The sequence below is a fragment of the Sparassis crispa genome, assembly GCF_003851025.1.
Source record: "Sparassis crispa DNA, contig_000002F, whole genome shotgun sequence".
NCBI classification, from domain to species: Eukaryota; Fungi; Basidiomycota; class Agaricomycetes; order Polyporales; family Sparassidaceae; genus Sparassis; species Sparassis crispa.
In genome coordinates this window covers 3,891,382-3,913,996 of record NW_020939749.1, presented here as the reverse complement: position 1 = coordinate 3,913,996, position 22,615 = coordinate 3,891,382, and the positions used below count along the sequence as shown (strand labels likewise).

General features: G+C 53.8%; 8 protein-coding genes across 8 annotated transcripts; 6 read left to right on the top strand and 2 right to left on the bottom strand.

Moving 5' to 3' along the window:
* Window positions 1-2,436: 2,436 nt before the first annotated feature.
* On the top strand, window positions 2,437-2,782 carry SCP_0313330 (hypothetical protein; the record flags this gene model as incomplete). Its single annotated transcript, XM_027756716.1, has 2 exons — window positions 2,437-2,710; window positions 2,769-2,782. 2 exons carry the CDS (start codon window positions 2,437-2,439, stop codon window positions 2,780-2,782), a joined length of 288 nt encoding a protein of 95 aa, XP_027612517.1.
* A 1,372-nt stretch (window positions 2,783-4,154) lies between these two features.
* On the top strand, window positions 4,155-5,006 carry SCP_0313320 (hypothetical protein; the record flags this gene model as incomplete). Its single annotated transcript, XM_027756715.1, has 3 exons — window positions 4,155-4,501; window positions 4,568-4,708; window positions 4,769-5,006. 3 exons carry the CDS (start codon window positions 4,155-4,157, stop codon window positions 5,004-5,006), a joined length of 726 nt encoding a protein of 241 aa, XP_027612516.1.
* A 2,543-nt stretch (window positions 5,007-7,549) lies between these two features.
* On the bottom strand, window positions 7,550-7,971 carry SCP_0313310 (hypothetical protein; the record flags this gene model as incomplete). The annotated part of the gene is made up of 4 exons (XM_027756714.1): window positions 7,550-7,567; window positions 7,624-7,682; window positions 7,747-7,897; window positions 7,966-7,971. The coding sequence occupies 4 exons, from the start codon at window positions 7,969-7,971 to the stop codon at window positions 7,550-7,552; spliced, it is 234 nt and encodes a 77-aa protein (XP_027612515.1).
* Window positions 7,972-9,103: 1,132 nt separating this feature from the next.
* On the bottom strand, window positions 9,104-10,507 carry SCP_0313300 (hypothetical protein; the record flags this gene model as incomplete). The annotated part of the gene is made up of 5 exons (XM_027756713.1): window positions 9,104-9,362; window positions 9,544-9,594; window positions 9,645-10,000; window positions 10,069-10,271; window positions 10,324-10,507. 5 exons carry the CDS (start codon window positions 10,505-10,507, stop codon window positions 9,104-9,106), a joined length of 1,053 nt encoding a protein of 350 aa, XP_027612514.1.
* A 787-nt stretch (window positions 10,508-11,294) lies between these two features.
* SCP_0313290 (hypothetical protein) lies at window positions 11,295-12,478 on the top strand (the record flags this gene model as incomplete). The annotated part of the gene is made up of 4 exons (XM_027756712.1): window positions 11,295-11,610; window positions 11,670-12,027; window positions 12,102-12,260; window positions 12,322-12,478. 4 exons carry the CDS (start codon window positions 11,295-11,297, stop codon window positions 12,476-12,478), a joined length of 990 nt encoding a protein of 329 aa, XP_027612513.1.
* Window positions 12,479-12,783: 305 nt separating this feature from the next.
* SCP_0313280 (hypothetical protein) lies at window positions 12,784-13,841 on the top strand (the record flags this gene model as incomplete). The annotated part of the gene is made up of 3 exons (XM_027756711.1): window positions 12,784-13,114; window positions 13,172-13,274; window positions 13,331-13,841. The coding sequence occupies 3 exons, from the start codon at window positions 12,784-12,786 to the stop codon at window positions 13,839-13,841; spliced, it is 945 nt and encodes a 314-aa protein (XP_027612512.1).
* A 1,443-nt stretch (window positions 13,842-15,284) lies between these two features.
* On the top strand, window positions 15,285-18,199 carry SCP_0313270 (Uncharacterized FAD-linked; the record flags this gene model as incomplete). The annotated part of the gene is made up of 14 exons (XM_027756710.1): window positions 15,285-15,563; window positions 15,954-16,176; window positions 16,229-16,387; window positions 16,444-16,509; window positions 16,567-16,600; window positions 16,654-16,678; window positions 16,736-16,759; window positions 16,812-16,914; window positions 16,971-17,161; window positions 17,215-17,654; window positions 17,718-17,860; window positions 17,931-17,993; window positions 18,059-18,075; window positions 18,134-18,199. The coding sequence occupies 14 exons, from the start codon at window positions 15,285-15,287 to the stop codon at window positions 18,197-18,199; spliced, it is 1,833 nt and encodes a 610-aa protein (XP_027612511.1).
* A 1,153-nt stretch (window positions 18,200-19,352) lies between these two features.
* Window positions 19,353-22,263, top strand: SCP_0313260 (Uncharacterized FAD-linked; the record flags this gene model as incomplete). The annotated part of the gene is made up of 14 exons (XM_027756709.1): window positions 19,353-19,631; window positions 20,018-20,240; window positions 20,293-20,451; window positions 20,508-20,573; window positions 20,631-20,664; window positions 20,718-20,742; window positions 20,800-20,823; window positions 20,876-20,978; window positions 21,035-21,225; window positions 21,279-21,718; window positions 21,782-21,924; window positions 21,995-22,057; window positions 22,123-22,139; window positions 22,198-22,263. 14 exons carry the CDS (start codon window positions 19,353-19,355, stop codon window positions 22,261-22,263), a joined length of 1,833 nt encoding a protein of 610 aa, XP_027612510.1.
* Between the last annotated feature and the right edge of the window lie 352 nt (window positions 22,264-22,615).

Here is a 22,615-nt window from a genome sequence, read left to right as displayed (position 1 = left end):
AGTGCACGATTACTCACTGGCTGGGCATCGCGAGCCCGCTGCTGCTAGTATGGCCGGTGTCCAAATCTTGACTCGGTATATGCACTGTGGACGGTTGCGAAGTGTGAATTCTAGGCAGTTCAAAGGATACTCAATAGTACATGCACCTGCTCAGGCTCGATCTGGTGTGGTGTATGCATCGAGAGCACTAGCTCCATGCATCACGATACGACATGTACCATGATCCTGTTCCCAATTCATGACAGCAAAGACAAGACAAACACATACTGCAGTCATACAGATAGGTGTGTGAGCAGTGGAAGGGCACAAGTGTGTCACTTTAAATGGACGAGAAGCTCCTAAGGCACATCAGCAAAACCCAACTTTTTCTTGCAGAGCTATTTTGACTTTTTGGTCTTACAACCCTTATTTAAGGCGATAAGTCTTCAAATAAGTATCAATAAGTCTGATTTCAGACACTCATGTAATATGCATTAGGCCCTTTTTGACCTTATATCCTTAAATAAGGATCATAAGTCCATTTAAGTCATTTAAGCACCCTTTTAAGTAAAAGTTGGGTTTTGCTGATGCACGTCCTGCAGGAAGGGCACATATGTAGAATGAGAAGAGCAAAGCACTTGGTGGAAACGGTGTTAACATTGGCGAGGCGCGCTTCTGCGGCGTCATTGTCATTAATGTTGTCGTCAGAAAAGCGGCTGTGCCGCCAAGAATGCGTCGACATACAAGGAGGAATCAAAGCAGTGAAAGACACCAGAAGAGACCGACCGCCTCTTATATGGCCAGGAGGAGAGAAGTGTACTACATCATCACTGTTGAGTAGCTTCCAAATTGGGAAGAGTCACTTCGCAAGCCGACTGGGCCGTCACCGTGTGCCTTTGACTTTGACTACTTTGCTACGTACACAAGTTTGTCGGACCCAAGACCGCATGAAGGGGCTGGTTTGCTCAAGGTCCTATTCATATTCCTGCCGGCCACAGAACATAGAATGGGCAGTGAATATCGGAATGAGGATATGCAAAGGATCTCGGAGTCGAAGAAACGGTATGGACGAGCTGGAGTCTGCAGGCAGGTAAATGACTGTCCTAGTCATAGTGGATCATTCCGTGGACGTTGTTCTGTGCTCCCTTGTCGAATATTTCTTGAGTCTCTGCCTTCAGTATAATCACTATTAATCACCATGTTCGCTCAACATTACAAGCTCTTACAACTGCCTTACATAGGTTTATAGTGCATTGTAATGGCATTGCAATCAGTCATCTATGTTACCGAGCATTGCAACGAATTTGAAGGGATTACGAAGGTCGCAACACAGCCCCATTATTCTAATGGCTTACAATGACATTCTAACCTGTTATCACATGCGGGCGAATACTACAATCGTCGGAATCCGTTGTAACAATTGTGCACTTTTGCTGATGTATCTGTGGCCAGAAACCTTGGTGGTATATTCCAATATCCCCCTGTCCTTCTCATTGTTTTTCAGTACTCCAATTTCTTCCAGAATATCTCTGTATCCTCCCGTGTTTCATTATATAAATATATGCCTAAATTTCCGGTGATTCTGCCGGGAGTACTGAATGAAGTTCATGCAACACTATATGCAATAGTCTCGAGATTTCTGGTCCACACAAGTATCGGTATATGGAGCTCAGTCTCCCAACATTCCCTACTTTTCTCAGCGGTCTTCCCCTCTTGTTGTGGGTCCTGCACCTTTTTGCTCAATGGGTGATGCACTCTGTCGTCAATACAGATGCCTTAGAGCCGACTGTCATTGTGTTAGTTGGTGTCAACTCTCTGCTAATCATGACATTAAATGGTGCACTTCAAAAGACCCGTGTTCGCCAAGTCGGGCTTGATCCCCAAGCTGGGTGCGCAGTGCATTTGCACACGAGACTCCAGGACGTGGTAGGCCCCCCGCAGGTTCAATAGCTGTTGAGACATAGCGCTGCACGCGCGCGAGAACTTGAACCTGTGTAAAGTGGATGGTGGTGAGATACGAGAAAGAGAGTTGATTACCTGTCCGGAAGCATGAAGGCATAGTATTCCTGAGGTTCAGTGCATGCAGTCTATGATGCATCAGCGGGAGAAGTCACCAGGAACAAAGGTGGCATTGAATACTTAGATCAGCAGAAGGGAGGAGGACATTCACCCAAGTCGGGCAGGATACTCACAAAAACTAGATTACAAGACCAGAAGTATACTGAATGATTGATATTGCTACGGACATACATGAGACAGATACTTGCTAATATTGAGGTATTCCGAAAGATACTCTAGGCTAGCGAGGATACTGGAGAATACGGTCAAATACTAGAATAACCTGGTGCAACCGACGTGACTGGGCGATTTTTGTCCAACTAGGCGCTCGATAGAAAGAGGATGGCAAACCAACGTCAACTGTTTTTATTTGACTGGATCCCGGCGGAGCTCCTCTTGATGGTAAAAGAGGAGATTCCATGCTACGACCTGCGGACGCATGTATGCTTCTGTCGCTCCCACCAGCACGCCGGTGCTCTGTACGGCTCGGACGATGAGCAGGAGCAGTTCTGGCACCGGGCATGCTGGCTGTCTGGCCTCGGCCTCCTGCCCGGTGAGAACCCAGAGGAGGTGTCGTGGAGAAAGATCGCGTTCGAGTGCGTGGAGCGCGATGGGTTCTGGTCGGATCAGCCTGAGCTGCCTGTGTGTGGAGGAGATCTGCTTATGGTGAATGGTGAGTCCCTCACGCTGGGTTGCGCCCCTATGTACACACCTTGAAACCTTTGTAAAAGCACAGAACATGTGATCTGCTAGTGATCTGGCGGAGGTAGGTAGGTAGGTAGATTACCGGCATTGGTCCCATTCAGGAACGCCAGGTTGTCGCACCTAGATCTCTGCTATGTACCCGTGCACAGTACACTACAGAAATCTAGGATACAACACATCCAGGACAGAAATCGCTCCGATCAATGCGTACTCATCTACACAGCTCCCAGTGCATCGAAGTTGATTTGAGGGCAAGGGAAAACCCAGTGGGAAAAACCCCGAACTCAGGGAGCTGCTTCAACAAGCGCACTGTCCCACGAAATCCATCAAGGATGCATGAGACTAAGTAGGCTCTCCAGCTGTTGTTATATGTGGAAGAAGTGTATGCTTCCTTGTGTGAAACACTTAGGATGTTGTACGCGGATGTGCCAGATATTCTGCACCATACACAAAAAAGCAAGCAGGACATAGCTGCATGTTCACACATCAAGTGTGACACTTCCACAGGTAGCAAAGAGTGAGAGCTGCACGTCATGATTTGAAAGAGTAATTACAGGTTGCGTGAAGAATGCCAGCACAGTCACTGTGCATACTTGACCCCACTCACCACGATGCCCGATGCACGATGTGCACATGGAGCATAATATGGAAGTGCTGCACACTGCTGGATCTCGAGCTGGGGTATACAGGTAGTGCGACGGCTCGCGGACAAGGGGTCGACAACAGCAATGCGATGGAAGAGAATGCTCGCATGCGAAAGAACTCGCGTTACAGGACGGGCAGTGCGGGCACTGTGTCTCAATGCTGACCATAACATCATGTTCTGTAAACACACTTCTCATGTCACGATGGTCCATGGTGTCATTAGAGTAGCAGAGGACGATATTCATGAACAACACAAATAGGGGTAAGGTGAGTGACAGGTAGACCACTACCATTGGTCGGCATTCGCAGTCACAGGCAGGAGCAGCGGGCACTGTGCATCGACGCTGGTCATAGAGCCATCGGTAAACACTTCCTCGCAGTCTGAGGGCATCCACCATCGGTGGGCATCCACCGCCATCGATGGGCATCTGCACTAAAAGGCGGGTAGCAGCGGACGCTGTGCGTCGATGCTGGACATGGAAGGTACACAATAAATGCATGCCTTAGAAGCAGGCGGGAGTAGCGAGCATTGTGCATCAATGCTGGACATATAGCTGCCATCTGTAAACACTTTCCCGCAGCATAAGGGCATCCACCGCCATTAGTGGGCATCCGCGCGAAAAGGTGGGTAGCAGTGGACGCTGTGCGTCGACGCTGGACATGGAGCCATCTTCCGCAAACATGTTGTATACGTTACGATAGTCATCAGTGTCGTTTTAGCAGTAGAGAGCAATATTCTTGAATATCGGGAATAGGGGTAAGCCGAGATGATGGATGTGATGGAGTATCCCATCGAGGAGCTCTCGGCTCATCCTGCGCTGGATTACATTCCCGAACAAATACACACGTATGATTTTCGCCGCAGCAAGGTTGAGCTTGTGGGGAGCTGGTATCTCTCCTACGATGTCCCCTGTATTGTCTCAAATCATGTTGATCGGGACGGCACCAAGTTGTGCAGTGTTTTACGGACTCATCCCGTGGTCGCGCGTAGTTTTGCGACGTTCCCACCAGTCCAGTGCATGTCCTTCGAAGAGTTTATAGGTGTCGAATTACCGGATCTGTTCAATCCTTCTGGAATTACGGTGCAGGATGTAGCAGACACCTTGCACGCAAAGTATGTTCCTCTTCTTGTGACTACTTGTCAACTCTGCATTGCTAGAGCTTGCTATTTCGGCTCCAGATTGGAAGAAGGATTGACTGTGGCAGCTGTCGCGGCTCTTCTCGCGTCTGAATTGTATTCTGAAACCTGCGAGATGCCGAACTGGTGCATAACGGAGGCCTTCCTGAGGTTCACAACTCTGGGAGGCATATTTTCTGTCTTGTGCGCCTATTTTTCTTCCCCCCCGTTGTTATGGTGAGCTCATGGGCGGCGACCAATCAGTGCCGTCCAAAAGGTTATCGTCCGGGAAGATATGGAAGGTCATCGCCTTTTTTACATTTGGATTGAAGTGCGGAAGGACAACTTTGCGGACACAGACATCGATGGTGACCCGATAACAAGCATGTTCCATTGGCGCCGACGTGAGTCGCCGCCAGGATTGTGTTCTGTTTGTCTTGACCTTGACATGAACATTATGACACCGGCTGTGGTTCTAGCATGCTACTACATAGCCCACTAGAGTTGTTTATATGTGGCATCGATTTGCTTCATATCCGGATACGTACCCGGTACGCCTGTGCAATTTCAACTTACTGCGCCACACTATTCTTGACGCTTGATTTGTGGAGATAGATAGATCCGCGCCATCGGGAGTCCATTGTCCTTTGTTCTATCCTATATCGATTATTTTCCTGTCCTCCTACATGCCGCAACGATCAACCGTACGCGTACCGACACCCGCTCGCTACTCCTGCCGGAGAAACCATGTAGGTCTTGGCGTGGAGTGCATGTCTGTGCACTAGATTCCCCGCCTCTCTCCAGCAGTGCCCTCACACTGGGTCAGCGGATGGACTAGAGGCACTAGTGAGTCAGGATGTTGTTTCGGGAAACACTGCACTGCAGGCACTACTATCAGTACGTGACCGCGGCATCCGCACCATATTCTTCTTTCCTTGACTTGACGCTCACACTGTCGGTACTCCTTTGTCTGTATCCTAGTTAGGTTTTAGGTTTTATGCAGATTCTCATCGCTCCTCCCTGATGCTGATTCTGCTTAACGATGGCATCTTGTCGGCATCCACGCATGTTGTGCAAGTGTTGCAAGGAGACACCTGTGTTTCAACAAGATTATGGGCCCTTCGGCCGTTGTGGTCTTTCTATCCATTCTCAGCCGGCTTAAATGTCATTCCATCGTATTCTAAGATCGACGCTCTTTTAAGTGTGTTGGAGCTGACAATCCGAGCGCATGTGTCTCCGATATACCCGAATGTTCAAACGTTTGTCGCTAACTTTGTTCCCGGTTCCCGTACTACTACTATACTTGGTTTAGTTCCCGCCGTGCGTACGGTACATACATTTCTCATTTAAGGAAGTCTCGTAGACGTAGCACACCTCAGACGTTGTTCTCCCGCCCGGAGTGCGAACGGCTGAGGTGAGTAGTTTACATACATGTATTTCTTGCCGTGTTACTTACAACCCTGTACAGCTGACTTCTGTACAGGTAAATACATTTAGACGTTGTTCTCCCGCCCGGAGTGCGAACGGCTGAGCTGACTTCTGTACAGCACGCACTTCTTACAGGTTATGAGCCCCGGCTCTTCATAGCCTCGCACGTCTCACGAAAAATCCCCTGTGTCTATTGCTTCAAACTCTATTCTCGTTATGACTACACTTGTCTCGCTATCCGAGTATGCCAATGCTTTCGAGAAGCTCGATACGACCGGCCGGAACTGGCTCATGTTCCAGCATCGTCTCGAGATTGCAGTTCGCCAGAAAGGCATATGGCCACACTTCGATGGCTCGTCGAAGAAGCCCGTTGCTGCGGATCCAAACAAGCCGACGACGGACGAGACAGACCTCATTCAGGAATGGCAGAAGAAGGAGAATCTTGCTCTCTATCTTCTCACACAGAAGCTATCTGACACGACAGTGATGAAGTACCGTCGGAGGAGTAGCGTTACCGAGATCTGGTCTGCCATTGTCTCGGAGTTCACGCAGAAGTCAATATTGATCAGGTCGAACCTCCGGACGCAGTTCTCGAACTTGCGTTATACCCCCGGTGCAGACCTACATGCCGAATTTGACCGTATCCGTGTGAAGCACGAGGAGCTACTCAACCTAGAGATCAACATCAGCGAAGCCGAGTATGCTTCACTGATCATTGCTTTCCTACCTCCCGACCTCTCCGCATTCGTCTCGCAAATCTCTGCGACAGCCAAAGCCACGATGCTGATGCAGCAGCGTGCCGCGGCGATGTCCAGTACTACCCCCAGTACCACCGCTGTGTCGAGTCAGATTGACCTCGACAAGGAGAAGCCACTCCTTGATGCCGAGACCTTGATGGCACTCGTTCTTGAGGAATGGGATCGCCGGAAGATGTTGAAGGGTGCTATGCCAAAGGCGAAGGATCCCGGTGTCGCAGCCAGCGCGGTGTCGACTGAGAAGCCGAAAGGTGGCAAGGGAAAGGGTCCACGCAAGCCTGTTGGTGTGTGTTGGAACTGCGGTGGCAAGGGACACAAAGAGGCCGACTGCCCGACTCCAAAGCAGGGCAGTAGAGACAAGGACAAGGGCAGCAAAAGTGCCGAGCCATCCAAGTCCACGTCGAAGCCTACCGCAGCGTCAGCAGTCACCCTTGACGACGTTGCGGGTGCCTGGTCAGCATTCATACCTGCCGACTTCTCGGATGACAGCGTGTCATCTGTGCTGGACCTCTGGTCTGTCAGCAATGATGACTCAGATTATAGTGCACTCACGGAGGCCTCCACTGACAACGACGAGATGCCAGACTTGGTGTCCGTGTCAAACTCGTCTGCCAGCGAGTTCGATGATGAGAGCGCAAGTGATGCGCAAAGCTGTGATGCCGGCGATGCCATCTCGCACGAGGACAGTCTTGAGGTTGCCAGGGCACATGAAGCTGCCCGCCACCCCGTGGATGTGTTATCGAAGATGCTGTGGGTCGACGATTGGGTAATTGAGGTTGCAGTGGCCAAAGATGAATCGAACGAGGAAGATGCTCCTCGCGTTCCCGATATTGTCTTGGCACTGGCGGCTACAAAACCCAAGTCAAGTTACCCTACAGACCTGTATGATTCAGGCGCGAGTCATCACATGTCACCATTCCGAGAGGACTTTCTCACCTTCCACGAGACAATGCTGCAGCCGCTGAACGCAGCAAACCGGCAGGACTTTGTTGCTACTGGCGTTGGAGATATGATTATCGCGGTGCCAAATAGTCCCGGACCAACGAAAATGAAACTTACGCGAGTCTTGTACACCCCCGCGATCGCGTTCAACTTGATTTCGATTGGACGCATTGATGATGCAGGCTGCACCGTGACGTTCGGTGGGCAGCGCTGCGAGATCCGCGATCGTGATGGCCATCTTCTCGGAATGATCCCGAAGATGAAGGGGCTGTATACAGTGGTGCGTCAGCATGAGAAACCCTCCGCGTATGCTGCACGACATGTGAAGAAACTTACCGTCATGCAATTACATCGCCTTATGGGTCATATCACGCCCCGCGCGGCGCGCGAGCTTGTGACGAAGGGCCTAGTGCGTGGTGTCGAGCTCGTTGAATCAGATGAGCCCGAACTTTGCGAAGTGTGCATCCGCGCAAAGAGCACGAGGCGACCAGTGCCGAAGGAGCGCGAGGGAAAGCGGGCAACCGAGTTCGGTGGTGAAGTCCATTCCGACTTGTGGGGGCCATCTCGCATCCAAACTCTTGGTGGTCGGAAGTACTACATCAGTTTTACGGACGACTGCACTCGCTTCTCAACTGCTTACCTGCTGCGCCAGAAAAGTGAAGCCTTCATGTCATACAAGGCCTTCGAAGCATGGGTGAAGACTCACATGGGTGTTGACATTACTGTCTTGAACACAGATCGTGGTGACGAGTACCTGAGCGATGCATTTGTCAGGCACCTCGAAGAGCAGGGCACGGAACAGAAACTGTCCGTACATGATACTCACGGCGAGTCGGGCGTCTCGGAGCATTTAAATCGCACCGTTGCCGAGAAAGGCCGCGCAATGCTGATTGCTGCGGGCTTACCGCGATTCCTGTGGGGGGAGGCTGTGCTGCACGCGATTTATCTGAAAAATCGGACGTCAACGAAAGCACTGAACGGTCGCACACCATACGAAGCTGTGACAGGTGACTTACCGGATCTGTCTGGTATCCCCGAGTGGGGTGCACGCATCTGGGTCCACGATACAGCTACAGGGAAGATGGGCGAGCGTGCAAAACCTGGCCATTGGGTCGGTTTCGATACGCAGAGCAAAGGCCATCGGGTGTATTGGCCCGACAAGCGCTCCGTCACAGTTGAGCGCAATGTGCGGTTTGGGGAACCACATGCTGTGTCGCCAAACTCGGATGACGGCCTCGAGCTTGAGGGGGAGGAACCTGCTGGTGACAAGCCCGAAGCTGAACTGTCCGTCAGTGCGCCCGACCTGCCCGTTAGTGCGCCCGAGCCTGCATCAAACGTGCTCGTGCCGTCCAATGTGCCCGCTAAGCCTGCGTCGCACCAGACACCTGCCGAATTACCACATATACCGCAGCGCCCTGTTCGTAACCGCCAGCCGACACGCTATGTCCGCGACATACGCGCGGGGAAGGCAGAGTCAAAGAAACTGCCCACCGGTATGCAAGTGCCTGATGAGGCTGAAAAATCCCGCAGCGCTGAAGCTTCGCTTCAGGGGGAGCTTGAAGAGCCAATAGGAGGCGTTGCGATGGCGGCGAAGATGGCGGATGTTGAGGGACTGGAGCCAAGGACGATAGGCGAGGCGAAGAAAAGGCCGGAGTGGCCACGCTGGGAAGAGGCGATCGTGGAGGAACTGCGTGCTCTTGAGGCACACGGTACGTGGCGTCTTGAGAAGGCACCTACAGGTGCAAATGTTGTCAGCTGTCGTTGGGTCTTTGCCGCGAAGAAGGATGCCGCCGGGAATGTTTACAGGTATCGTGCCAGGCTTGTTGCTCGCGGATTCTCGCAGATTCCCGGTGTCGATTTTTTCGATACCTATGCGCCTGTTGCCAAGACGGCATCCATCCGTGTCGCACTCACGTTCGCTGCTCGTCACGATTTTGAGGTCCACCAGATTGATGTGAAGAGTGCCTATCTTCATGGTGAGTTTGAGGAGAACGAGGTTATTTACATGAGCCTACCTCCTGGGACAAACCTCACAAAAGAGCCTGGGATGGTGCTGCGACTTCTCCGACCTCTGTATGGCCTCCGCCAGAGTGCTCGTCACTGGCACAAGAAACTCCTGCGTGCGCTGCAGGAATTCCTCCGCATGGTACAGTGCGATGTTGACCAGGCCGTCTTCTTTCGCATAGAGGGGACTGACCTCATCGTGATCGTTGTACACGTCGATGACCTGACTATCGTCACGTCGTCGCGCGCCTTGATCGACGAGGTGAAGGCGCAACTCCGAAAGGCGTTCGGAATCTCGGATTTGGGTGAGATCCATTGGATCCTCGGATTCGCCGTAGAACGCGATCGCACCGCGCGCACGCTCGCCCTATCGCAAACATCATACATCAATTCCATCATCCAGAGGTTTGGTTTCGAAGATTTGAAGCCACTCACCACGCCTATGGACCCGAACACGACGCTGTCGAGTGCGCAGTCACCGCAGACGACCGCTGAGGCTGCCGCCATGCGCGACATCCCGTATCGCGAGGCTGTGGGCTCGTTGATGTACGCGTCACTTGGTACGCGGCCGGACATCACGTATGCCGTCTCGTTTCTTTCGCGTTTTTCAGACAATCCCGGGAGAGCGCATTGGGAAGCTGTCAAACGTGTCTTCAGGTATCTGTCCGGCACCAAGGACTTGAAGCTTACCTATGGTGCGCAGGGGCTGGATCTGGTAGGCTATACGGACGCAGATGGGTCGATGCACGAAGATCGGAAGGCGATTTCGGGCTATGCTTTCCTCATCGACGGCGGCGCGGTCTCTTGGAGTTCGAAACGCCAGGAGATTATTGCGTTGTCGACGACCGAGGCGGAGTACGTGGCAGCGACACATGCAGCGAAGGAGGCGCTCTGGCTGCGCTCCCTAATCGGGCAAGTTTTTCAACCATTCTCTGAGGCCGTTACCCTGTATTCCGATAATCAGTCCGCCATCGCTCTCTCCCGCGACAATCAGTATCATGCACGCACGAAGCACATTGATATACGTTTCCACTTTATTCGTTGGATTGTTGAAGAAGAAAAACTCAAACTCATTTATTGCCCTACCGAAGACATGGTAGCTGACTGCCTCACCAAAGCTCTCCCCAGTCCAAAAGTCAAGCATTTTGCCACTGCATTGGGACTTTGCTAGGATTGAGGGGGAGTGTTGGAGCTGACAATCCGAGCGCATGTGTCTCCGATATACCCGAATGTTCAAACGTTTGTCGCTAACTTTGTTCCCGGTTCCCGTACTACTACTATACTTGGTTTAGTTCCCGCCGTGCGTACGGTACATACATTTCTCATTTAAGGAAGTCTCGTAGACGTAGCACACCTCAGACGTTGTTCTCCCGCCCGGAGTGCGAACGGCTGAGGTGAGTAGTTTACATACATGTATTTCTTGCCGTGTTACTTACAACCCTGTACAGCTGACTTCTGTACAGGTAAATACATTTAGACGTTGTTCTCCCGCCCGGAGTGCGAACGGCTGAGCTGACTTCTGTACAGCACGCACTTCTTACAAAGTGGGTGTCGCGTAGCCTCGTGCTGGGTAGCGCCCACCACGTGGAAGGCTTGAATACCTTGCAAAAGTTCGCCTTAACCGTACCCCCTCCCGTAGAGCCAGAATCCCTCCCTAGACGATGGTACCCAGGCCGAGCGTCGTTGACCTTTTCCCGACAGAGCTCTTTCTGATGGTGAAAGAGTACATCCCGCATTCCGACGTACGGACACACGCGTGCTTCTACGGCACCCACCCCCGGATCGCTGCAATTTACGACGCGAACGCGAAGGACCAGGACCTCTTCTGGCGACACGCTCTCTGGCTCTCGGGCATCGGCCTGCTCGACGGAGAGGACCCAGAGAAGATGCAGTGGAAGAAGCTCGCGCTCGGCATCGTCGAGCGCGACGGCTTCTGCACCAACCCCCGCTGCGGGGGCGCGCTGCTCGAGCAAAACGGTGCGCAATTCCTGATCACGGCCGGAGCGCGTATACTAACGTAACGCGTCCCCGCACAGCGGAGGACATGCGCAAGTGCATGGAACATGCGGAACGCCCCTTCGCGCCATTCGCGGCCTACCCCGCAGACGCGCCCGTAGCCCTCCCGCTGCTCACAAACGCCTTCCTCGCGATCGACGCGGAGTTCGTCGGCACCAAACCCAGCGAGCTCGTGCGCATCCCGACTGGCCAGTCTACCCCCGCGGGCAAGCCGATATACACGCCGCTGCGCGCGCACCCCATCGCCTCGCGCAGCTTTGCGACGTTCCCCCCCATCCAGCAGATGTGGTTCAACCCGTATGTCGGGCAGAAGCTCGGGCCCGCTTCCAGGCGCTACGGTGTGACCGTCCGGGACGTTTTGGAGACGATCAACGAGGGGTGCGTTTTTCCCGCGCTCGAATCCGCGATGCGGCTGCGCCCTAACCGTTTGAACCCCCGCACCGCTGCTCCAGCTTGGACGAACCGCTGCAGGTGCCTGCGGTAGCGTTCTGCATCGGCGACGTGATGCGGTCTCTGGCGGATTGGGACCCTGAGACGCCGGTGCCGCGATGGAACATATTCGAGGCGATGGCGCGCCTGGCGACTCTGCGCAAGGTTTTGCGGTACTTCAGGTGCGCGTTACTTGCGTACTGTGCACCCGTCTGCGTACCTCACCTATACGTCTTTCCGCAGCCGCTTCGACAGAATCGAGTTGTTGAGCAGGGCCGATCACGATCCGGTGTTCGTCGTTGTCCTGTGCAAGCGGGACTTTAGTTGGATGAAGGCGGGGGAGCTCACGGATCTGTCCAATGCGTGGTGGGCCGAATGGATACCGAGCGTTGAAATTTGAATGTCTGCAACACCCGCTGCACTCCTCATAATTATGTCTGTTCCTGCTTGGGTCTAATAGAGATTGCGGAGATGGGGCGTACAATCTGTGGGTGTCGTTCTTGCTCTCCTATAGCTTGCCGCCGACGGTCATCGTGCGGTCGTGATGCACAGTCAACTGAGATTTAATTACTCACGGAGCACATACATGTGGATGAACACAGTACTACCAGGTATATTCAGACCTCGATGACGTCATGTCAGGGCTCCTCTTCGGCGCAGCCACAAGAGTTCCATCCCCGCCCAACATATGCTCACCGACAAACCATGTCGCTGCTCTCTACATCTGCACGCAGAGCCCTGCACAGCACGTGCGCGACCCGCGCGCTGTCAACCAAAGCGGCGCGCGCGAGCTCTTCCGCGCCGAAGTACCCCTTCGCCTTCCTCCCCGCAAACTCGCTCCACCCGAAGCCAGGCCGCACAAAGGGGCTCACCGAAATCCGCGGCCCGTACTACGCACCAGTGACCAAGACCTACCTCGACGAGCTCCTCAGCGACTGGGGCGGGTACGTCGACGGCATCAAGTTTGCCGGCGGCTCGTTCTCGCTTATGCCCGAGGATCGTCTCCGGGCACTCATCGACACTGCGCACAAGCATGGTGCGTTCTGCGTATGACTGCTGGCGCAGCGATGCAGTCCTTGACTACCCCGGGCAGACTGCTATGTCAGCACGGGCGGGTTCGTCGAGCGCGTCCTCGCGTCCTCGGCCGGGAACCCGCAGGTGATCTCCAAGTACCTCACAGCGTGCAAGAACATGGGGTGCGTCTTCTCTCGCTTCTCCTATCCCAGGCCCTGCCGCTGACACCCGCCGCCAGCTTCGACGTGCTCGAGCTCTCCTCCGGCTTTCTCTCGATACCCACCGACGATTGGGCAGCGCTGATCGACTTTACCGCGCGGCACGGGCTGAAGCCCAAGCCCGAGGTCGGGATCCAGTGGGGCGCAGGCGGAGACGCGTCCATCGCGGAGCTCGAGTCTGCAGGGACGCGCGACCCCAAGTGGCTCATCGACCGCGCCCGCGCGTTCCTCGACGCCGGCGCGTACATGATCATGATCGAGAGCGAGGGCATCACGGAGAACGTGCGCGCGTGGCGCACGGACGTCATCTCCGCCGTGACGTCCGCGCTCCCGCCGGAGAAGATTATGTTCGAGGCGGCGGACCCGGCGGCGTTTGCGTACCATATTCAGACGCAGGGCGCCCACGCGAATTTGTTCGTGGACCATTCGCAGATCGTCCAGCTTGCGTGCCTCCGGCGCGGTATCTGGGGCGCGGGAAGCACGTTCGGGCGCATCGTCACGTTTGACCAGTCGATGCAGGAGGTTGGATGAAGGGGACATTGTCAAAGTGAGAAAATGAGTCGACTGACGAGAATGTAGGAATATAACGAGAATGTAGGAATATAATTGCTGACTGATCGTGCTTTGTATTTGCGTTCCCTCGCTGGCCCGCGTGGATCTGTACAATCTATCACCTCGACCGCACGTTAATCCCGCGCGCCTTGAACACGGAACCTCGCTGTGTAAGGATGTGGGTAAGTAGGGGAAAGAGAATGGAAATAAAGTAATAGCAAGTCTCGCGACTTGGGACCTTGACGAGTGAACAAAGGAGACCGAGTTCTGAGCCTGCCGCTGTTTGGAGTGGTAGAATGTTGCTCAGGAAAGGCTTTCTTGCGGCGGTCAAGAAGCTGGCTGGGGAGAACTTGACCTGATGCGGGCGGGCAGTTTCGGTGGTGTCTCCAAGTTGGGCATCACAACCATGTGCTCACAGCTGGAGCGCATCTCCTGGGTGCATTCGTGTGGATCATCATTGAAGGTCAGATGGGGATAATGGCCACCCCTCAAGCTCCAAATGGTGCAGGTGGGTTGTTTTGGTACCGTCCCCAGACCTGCTACTGTCTGGCATCAGAACGTCAACCACATGCTAACTGCTGGAGCTCACTGTGCATCTCCCAGCTGCATCATCCTATATATAATTAAGTTAACGTCAACAGGACGCTAAATACTTCGGGAAATATCAGCACGAACATCTGTGAAGGTGAAACACACGCCTGAGGGGAAAAAATGCGAGACACGGTCCCAAAGTACTGCGGTCGATCGTCTAAGCTCACATGGAGAATACATACAGTACCTCTGTGCCTTGATGGCTGGCCCCCTCTCGCTCCCTCGTCAACCTCTCTGGAACAATATGGCAGTGACCTTGACGGCGCGGCAGACCGACGTTTCGTACGACCTAGCGCTCACTCGGAACAGTTCATAAGTAGCATTGATCCCCGCTGAAACGAAGAAAGCCAGGTTTGAAGAATAGACCCGAGGTATTTGAATACGTTCATGGGGCAATCACACTTGACATTTGTGCAGAAGCCGCAAAGATTTGCCAAAGAGACGAAATTGTCATCGATCTCAGATCTAGGTGTGGACCTTACGTAAGTCGGCGGGTTGCACTCGTTCTTTCTAGTACAGCATCAACACTCAGGCTGGGGGCAAACTTCTCATATTTCCTTGTACTGGTATATACTTCCGGTATGTCAGTGGTGCACCGAGGACTTGAATCTAATGGCGAAAGGCAGCATAGTAGCTTCGGCTCGGACAGCCAAGCTTACCGTATCACCAATAAATTTGATGGGAATCACGGACACTCTTGAGGTCCGAGCGCCTCTGGAAATAACTTTGAATTGACTCTGATGTTGATGTTGCTACCGCAGATGTTACTTATACTGAACTCCAGATGTTTGCTGATCACAGCACTGGTCCGTGCCTGCACCTCGCAGCACCATGCTTCGCAGTCGTAGCCTCGTATCGACCCTCCTGATAGCTTTCGCGGCTTTCGGTGTTCGCGCACAGACGGATGATGATTCGTCTTACACTCCGAATTATGTCACTCTTTCCTCGCCTTCCTGGCCGTCCGCCGCTTCGTGGAACGCACTGAACTCTTCTGTTGGCGGCAAGCTGTCTGCCCTGAGACCTTGGACCGCCGTGTGCTATGCCTCCGACCCTCTATTCGACGAGAGTGCCTGCCAGACTGTATTGTCCAACTACAGCTCTGACACCACTGTACGTACACTCCTGTTCTATTGCTTAAAACGACCAGTTTTGTGGTCACACACTCTCCTTCATTCCTTTAAAATGACCAGTTCTGCGGTCACAAAATCTACCTGTCTTCGCTTCGCCGTCTTCAGCGGTATCTGTTCCGTATTGTGTATTTGTTAGCTTTTTTCTTGCCTGCGTCAGTCTTCAGAGGGTTTTGGTTCGGGCCTACGAGGTTCCAAGCCTGCTCATTGATGGGGCACGGGTCTTCTGCCCTTTGGGCGCTCTCCATGGAGTCTCGCTCACGGCATTAGGCACTAGCTTGCATCCGGGAGTGGCGCGCCGAGGTGGCTGCTTTCCCACAGCTCTGAATTTTCTCAGCAATGCTTCTGTCGGTGGCTAAACATCTCCGTGCAGCGCGAGGCCCACGCCGCGGCGCTTCTCTGGGATAATTGGGAGACTTGTGGCTACGGTGACGGCTGCGGTCTGGACGTGTCGGATCCCAAGATCGTGTACAACAAGACGTGCGAACAGGGTGCGATCCCGCCCTACAGCGTTGAGGTATCAGACGCGCAGGAGGTTAGCGCGGTCGTCAATTGGGCCGTGCAAAATAACGTTAAGACAATCGTGAAGAATACGGGTGCGTGCCTTCTGCAAGTGTTTTCTGGATCGGTACGACGTTCGCTCTGCAGGTCATGATTACTTGGGTCGCAGCGCAGCGCCATCCACGTTGCAAGTCTGGACACACTCGATGAATTCCATCACGTACGATGCTGCGTTCGTACCGCAGGGGTCGTCTTCTTCCCCTGTTCCTGCGGTCACCATCGGCGCGGGTGCGCAAGTCGAGAATAGTGTGTCCGTCGATATCTTCTGAGTATTCCCGCTGACGCGTCGATTGTCCCTTTAGTATATGCCTTCCTTGAAGATAACAACATCTCAGCCGTCCTGGGAGGTTGTCTGACGGTCGGCGCAGGTATTTACGTCCTGGCGTGAAAGTTTTAATCCGATTTGAACTCTCTGGATATTGCAGCTGGCGGATTTGTGCAGGGTGGAGGCCACGGCCCGTAAGCAGTGGTATCCTCTCTGTATGGCGCGTCCTGACTGATTGTTGATATAGAATGTCCCCGACTTATGGACTTGCGGTGAGTTCAAGCATGCGGACGAGCGCGTCACTCTTGAACTGATTACATGCGACTAAGGCCGACAACGTGCTACAAGTTGAGGTGAGTTGAAACAATGTCTCCAGTTTGGGTGATATTCACTACTCTTGAGTAGATTGTCACTGCGGACGGCACCATCCGTACGATCAACGTAGTCCAAGACCTCGATCTGTTCTGGGCGCTCCGCGGTGGCGGCGCAGGGACCTACGGGATCGTCAGTATGTAACTCCAGGCTAATAGTGCGTCCGTCTGCTAAAGCACCTCCGCGCAAAAGCCTCCGTTACCCTTGCAGCGCATCCGCCCACGACTGTCTCGACGTCGCTTCTGACAGTCACTCCGGATCCTTCGCTGAACGCATCTGAGCTCGCCATCGGCTGGATCAACCTCACCGCGCAGTACGCCAACGAGTGGAATGAAAACGGTCTCGCGATGGCGAGCGTCGTCTCATCCACCCGTTATTACCTCGTTAGCCCCAACTCTGTACCTTTCATCGTTCTATGTCTGACGCGTGCTCACAGAACCTGTACTGGCCCTCCGATTCCGCCCCGCTCTCGATCCTCGACCCCTTCTTCGAAGCCGTCCTTTCTAACGCAGTCTACACCATTGACTCCAACACGACCGCCGATGCCGCCTTCTCCTCCTTCACGGCCGCAGAGATGCAATCGATCGGCCCCTTCTTCGAGGCTCTCAACATGTACGGCGCAAACTCGCGCATGGCGTCGCGCCTGATTCCGTACACGTACTTCAGCAGTCCGAGCAGCGCGGGGCAGGTGGCGCAGGCGATCTGGGAGGGGCATCAAGTGCTGAACGGGCCGCTCACAGGCGGCGCAGCCGGAACGCCGGGCGAAGTGCCTGTCCTGATTCTGGGCGACATGCCCGCGGCGACGCGGGGCCAATCGGACGCGACGGGCGCGAACCCGGGGCTGTACGAGGCAACGTGGCATACGGTTTATGCGAGGTGCGCTTTCATTTTGGGGGTGTGTGAGCGGTGGGCTGAGTGATGTGGCGTGCGTGCGTGTAGCGTGTGGTTCTCTGCGGCGACTGAGGCTACGATGGAGGCGGTTGTTGATGCTGCCCATGCGGCGACGGGCCCGCTGACGAAGCTCGGGGTCACGACGTCGTACCAGAACGAAGGCGACGCGTATGAAACCGATTGGCAGAACAGTGCGTGCAGTCTCCGAATTACAGGATAGCCGTCTAAACATGCGGGCGGATCGCGTGCTACCCCTGGCAGCATTCTTCGGCTCGAAATATCAGAAGTTGCTCTCCATCAAGCAAAATTACGATCCTTCGAACTGTGCGTATGTTCTTCCGCACATCCCCCGTTGTGTTGCTTGACACTGACGTTCGCCATTCCCCTAGTTTTCAACACTTGGCGGGTACGCATTCATATTTGAAATGTTACAGTGAATTATCAGTATACTAAATCTTTTGCAGGGCGTTGGCTCTATCGATACTCTAGACGCATGGGCGTGTTTCCGCGCAGCGGCACCAGAGTCTTAGATTGAGAATGGGCGTGGAGGAGTAATCAGATTGTTCGATTATCTCGTTATATTCGAAAGTCTCCCCACCACAGCAATGACATACCGTAGTTATGTGGAACAGCGTCTTATTGCGCAGAGTCGAACCTGTGAGTTCACCCTGGTCCGAAGCCGTAGTGTACACAATCAAGCCACGAGAGAGATGATTCTCGTAGTAGTACTGTAGGTTTTCGACCAATCCGGACGGTCACAGGTCACAAGGACCTTGGCCTGTCCGGAATCCGACACTCTGTCCGCGGTCACACAGGTGGTGTCCGGATGTGACTATTAGCTGTTCCGGACGGATTTTCCTGGGCCTGCGGCACGAGGACACTCACAACATGCAGGGAATGCTGCAATGCTAATGACACGAAGGCTAACACACAGTTAGCCTTCAACACCCCCTCCATGGCGGCAAATAGCTGCAGGTTGGCCGGCCTGACGGCCGGCAGGTGTCCGCAATATCTCATGTGTCCGCTGTCACGTCTGACCTGTCCGCCTGTCCGGATCGTTGCAAACCTGTCCGTGGTCACACCCCCGTCCGGATTGGTCGAAAAGCTACAGTAGTAGTCTAGCCTTGTTTGCCCCGGCCAAATAAGCCAGAGAAATCCAGGAGTTTCACGCAATTATGCAACACGCCGTAATCCACGCTGGATGGCAACGCTGAAACAATGAAATCGTCTGAGCGATAAACCCGACATGTTTGACTAGGCCAATCACACTGACATTTGTGCGGAAGCAAAGGTAGCCGATCTCAGATCTGTGGTTTGTAGACCTTACGTAAGTCGGAGGCGTTTAGCTTCGAGTTGCTTGTTACTTCTTTCTACTTGGAGTACAATCTAGGAGTAGCCTTCGCCATATGTCCTTGTACTAGTAAGTATTGGCATGTCAGTGGTGTATTGTGTACTTGAATCATCTAATGGCGAAGGGCAGCATAATAGCTCCGGCTCGGTCAGCCAATATCACCAATAAATTTGATGGGACTCGGAGACACGGACCCTCTGGACGTCCGAGAGCCTCTCGAAATAACTTTGAATTGACTCTGATGTTGCTACCGCAGATGTTACTTATACTGAACTCCAGGTGTTTGCTGATCACAGCACTGGTCCACGTACACGCCTGCCCCTCGCAGCACCATGCTTCGCAGTCGTAGCCTCGTATCGACCCTCCTGCTAGCTTTCGCGGCGTTCGGAGTCCACGCACAGACGAATGAGGATTCGTCTTACACTCCGAATTATGTCACTCTTTCCTCGCCTTCCTGGCCGTCCGCCGCTTCGTGGAACGCACTGAACTCTTCTGTTGGCGGCAAGTTGTCTGCCCTGAGACCTTGGACCGCTGTGTGCTATGCCTCCGACCCTCTATTCGACGAGAGTTCCTGCCAGACTGTATTGTCCAACTACAGCTCTGACACCACTGTACGTACACTCCTGTTCTATTGTTTAAAATGACCAGTTATGTGGTCACACACCCTTTCATTCCTTTAAAATGACCATTTCTGCGGTCACACAATCTACTTGTCTTCGCCGCGCTGTCTTCGGCGGTATCTGTTCCGTATTGTGCATTTGTTAGCTTTTTGCTTCCCTGCGTCAGTCTTCAGAGGGTTTTGGTTCGGGCCTATGAGGTTCCGAGCCTGCTCATTGATTGGGCACGGGCCTTCTTCCCTCTGGGCGTTCTCCATGGAGTTTCCCTCACGGCACTAGGCACTAGCTTGCACCCCGGAAGTGGTGCGCTGAGGTGGTTGCTTTTGTACAGCTCTGAGTTTTCTCGGTAATGCTTTTGTCGGTGGCTAAATTCCGTGCAGCGCGAAGCCCACGCCGCGGCGCTTCTATGGGATAATTGGGAGACTTGTGGCTACGGTGACGGCTGCGGTCTGGACGTATTGGATCCCAAGATCGTGTACAACAGGACGTGCGAACAGGGTTCCATCCCGCCTTACAGCGTTCAGGTATCAAACGCGCAGGAGATTAGCGCGGTCGTCAACTGGGCCGTGCAAAATAAGGTTAAGACAACCGTGAAGAATACGGGTGCGTGCCTTCTGCAAGTGTTTTCTGGATTGGTACGACGTTCGCTCTGCAGGACACGATTTTTTGGGGCGTAGCACCGCGCCGTCCACGTTGCAAGTCTGGACGCACTCGATGGATTCCATCACGTACGATGCTGCGTTCGTACCGCAGGGGTCTTCTTCTTCACCTGTTCCTGCGGTCACCATCGCTGCGGGTGCGCAAGTCGAGAATAGTATGTCCGTCGATATCTTCTGAGTATTCCCGCTGACGCGTCGATTGTCCCTTTAGTATATGCCTTCCTTGAAGCGAACAACATCTCAGCCGTCCTGGGAGGCTGTTTGACGGTCGGTGCCGGTACGTACGTCCTGGCGTGAAAGTTTTAATCCGATCTGAACTTTCTGGATATCGCAGCTGGCGGATTTGTGCAGGGTGGAGGCCACGGCCCGTAAGCAGTGGTATCCTCTCTGTGCGGCGTGTCCCAACTGATTGTTGATATAGAATGTCCCCGGCTTATGGACTTGCGGTGAGTTCAAGCATGCGGACGAGCGCGTCACTCTTGCACTGATTACATGCGACTAAGGCCGACAACGTGTTACAAGTTGAGGTGAGTTGAAACAATGTCTCCAGTTTGGGTGATATTCACTACTCTTGAGTAGATTGTCACGGCGGATGGCACTATCCGTACGATCAACGTAGTCCAAAACTCCGATCTGTTCTGGGCGCTCCGCGGTGGCGGCGCAGGGACCTACGGGATTGTCAGTATGTAACTCCAGGCTAATAGTGCGTCCGTCTGCTAAAGCACCTCTGCGCAAAAGCCTCCGTTACCCTTGCAGCGCACCCGCCCACGACTGTCTCGACGTCGCTCCTGACAGTCACCCCGGACCCTTCGCTGAACGCATCTGAGCTCGCCATCGGCTGGATCAACCTCACCGCGCAGTACGCCAACGAGTGGAATGAAAACGGTCTCGCGATGACGAGCGTCGTCTCATCCACCCGTTATTACCTCGTTAGCCCCAACTCTGTACCTTTCATCGTTCTATGTCTGACGCGTGCTCACAGAACCTGTACTGGCCCTCCGATTCCGCCCCGCTCTCCATGCTCTACCCCTTCTTCGAAGCCGTTCTTTCTAACTCAACCTACACCATCGACTCCAACACGACCGCCGATGCCGCCTTCTCCTCCTTCACAGCCGCAGTGATCCAATCGATTGACCCCCTCTTCGATGCTTTCAACATCTATGGTACAAACTCGCACATGGCGTCGCGCCTGGTTCCGTACACGTACTTGAGCAGTTCGAGCAGCTCGGGGCAGGTGGCGCAGGCGATCTGGGAAGGGCATCAAGTGCTGAACGGGCCGCTTACAGGCGGCGCAGCCGGAACGCCAGGCGAAGTGCCTGTTGTGATTCTGGGCGACATGCCCGCAGCGACGCGGGGCCAATCGGATGCGACAGGTGCGAACCCAGGGCTGTATGAGGCGACGTGGCATACGGTTTACGCAAGGTGCGCTTTAATGCTCGAGGTGTTTGCGTGATGGGCTGAGTGATGTGGCGTGCGTGCGTGTAGCGTGTGGTTCTCTGCGGCGACTGAGGCTACAATGGAGGCCGTCGTCGACGCTACCCATGCGGCGACGGGCCCCCTGACGAAGCTCGGGATCACGACGTCGTACCAGAACGAAGGCGACGCGTATGAAACCGATTGGCAAAACGGTGCGTGCAGTCTCCGAATTACAGGATAGCCGTCTAAACATGCGTGCGGATCGCGTGCTACCCGTTGCAGCGTTCTTCGGCTCGAAATATGAGAAGTTGCTCTCCATCAAGCAAAGGTACGATCCTTCGAACTGTGCGTTTGTTCTTCCCCACATTGCCCGTTGTGTTGCCTGATACTGATGTCCGCTTTCTCCGTAGTTTTCAACACTTGGCAGGTAGGCATTCCTATCTGAAAATTTACCGTGAGTTATCAGTATACTAAGTTTTTCGCAGGGTGTTGGCTCCGTCGATAGTCTGGACGCGTGGCAGTGTTTCCACGCGGCCGCACCAGAGTCTTAGATTGAGGATAGGCGTAGAGGAGTAATCATATTATTGAATTCGCTCGTTGCATACAAAAGCCACTACACCACACCGCGGACATACCGTAGTTACTTGGAATACTATCTTATTAGGAAGAGTCGAACCTGTGAATCTAGTCAGGAACAGCAGCACTAAATGCAAAGTAGCGGCACCGGGCTCCGAAGCCGTAGTACGCACAACCCTCGGGCATCGGGCAATATCAGCATTCAGATATCCTAGGAACACCCAGCGTATCATCTAGCAGCTCATCTAGCCGCGAGAGAGCTAATTCACGTGGTAGTGGTCCATGCCCAGTGTTCAGCCCACCACAACCAGAAAAGACGGAGTGAAG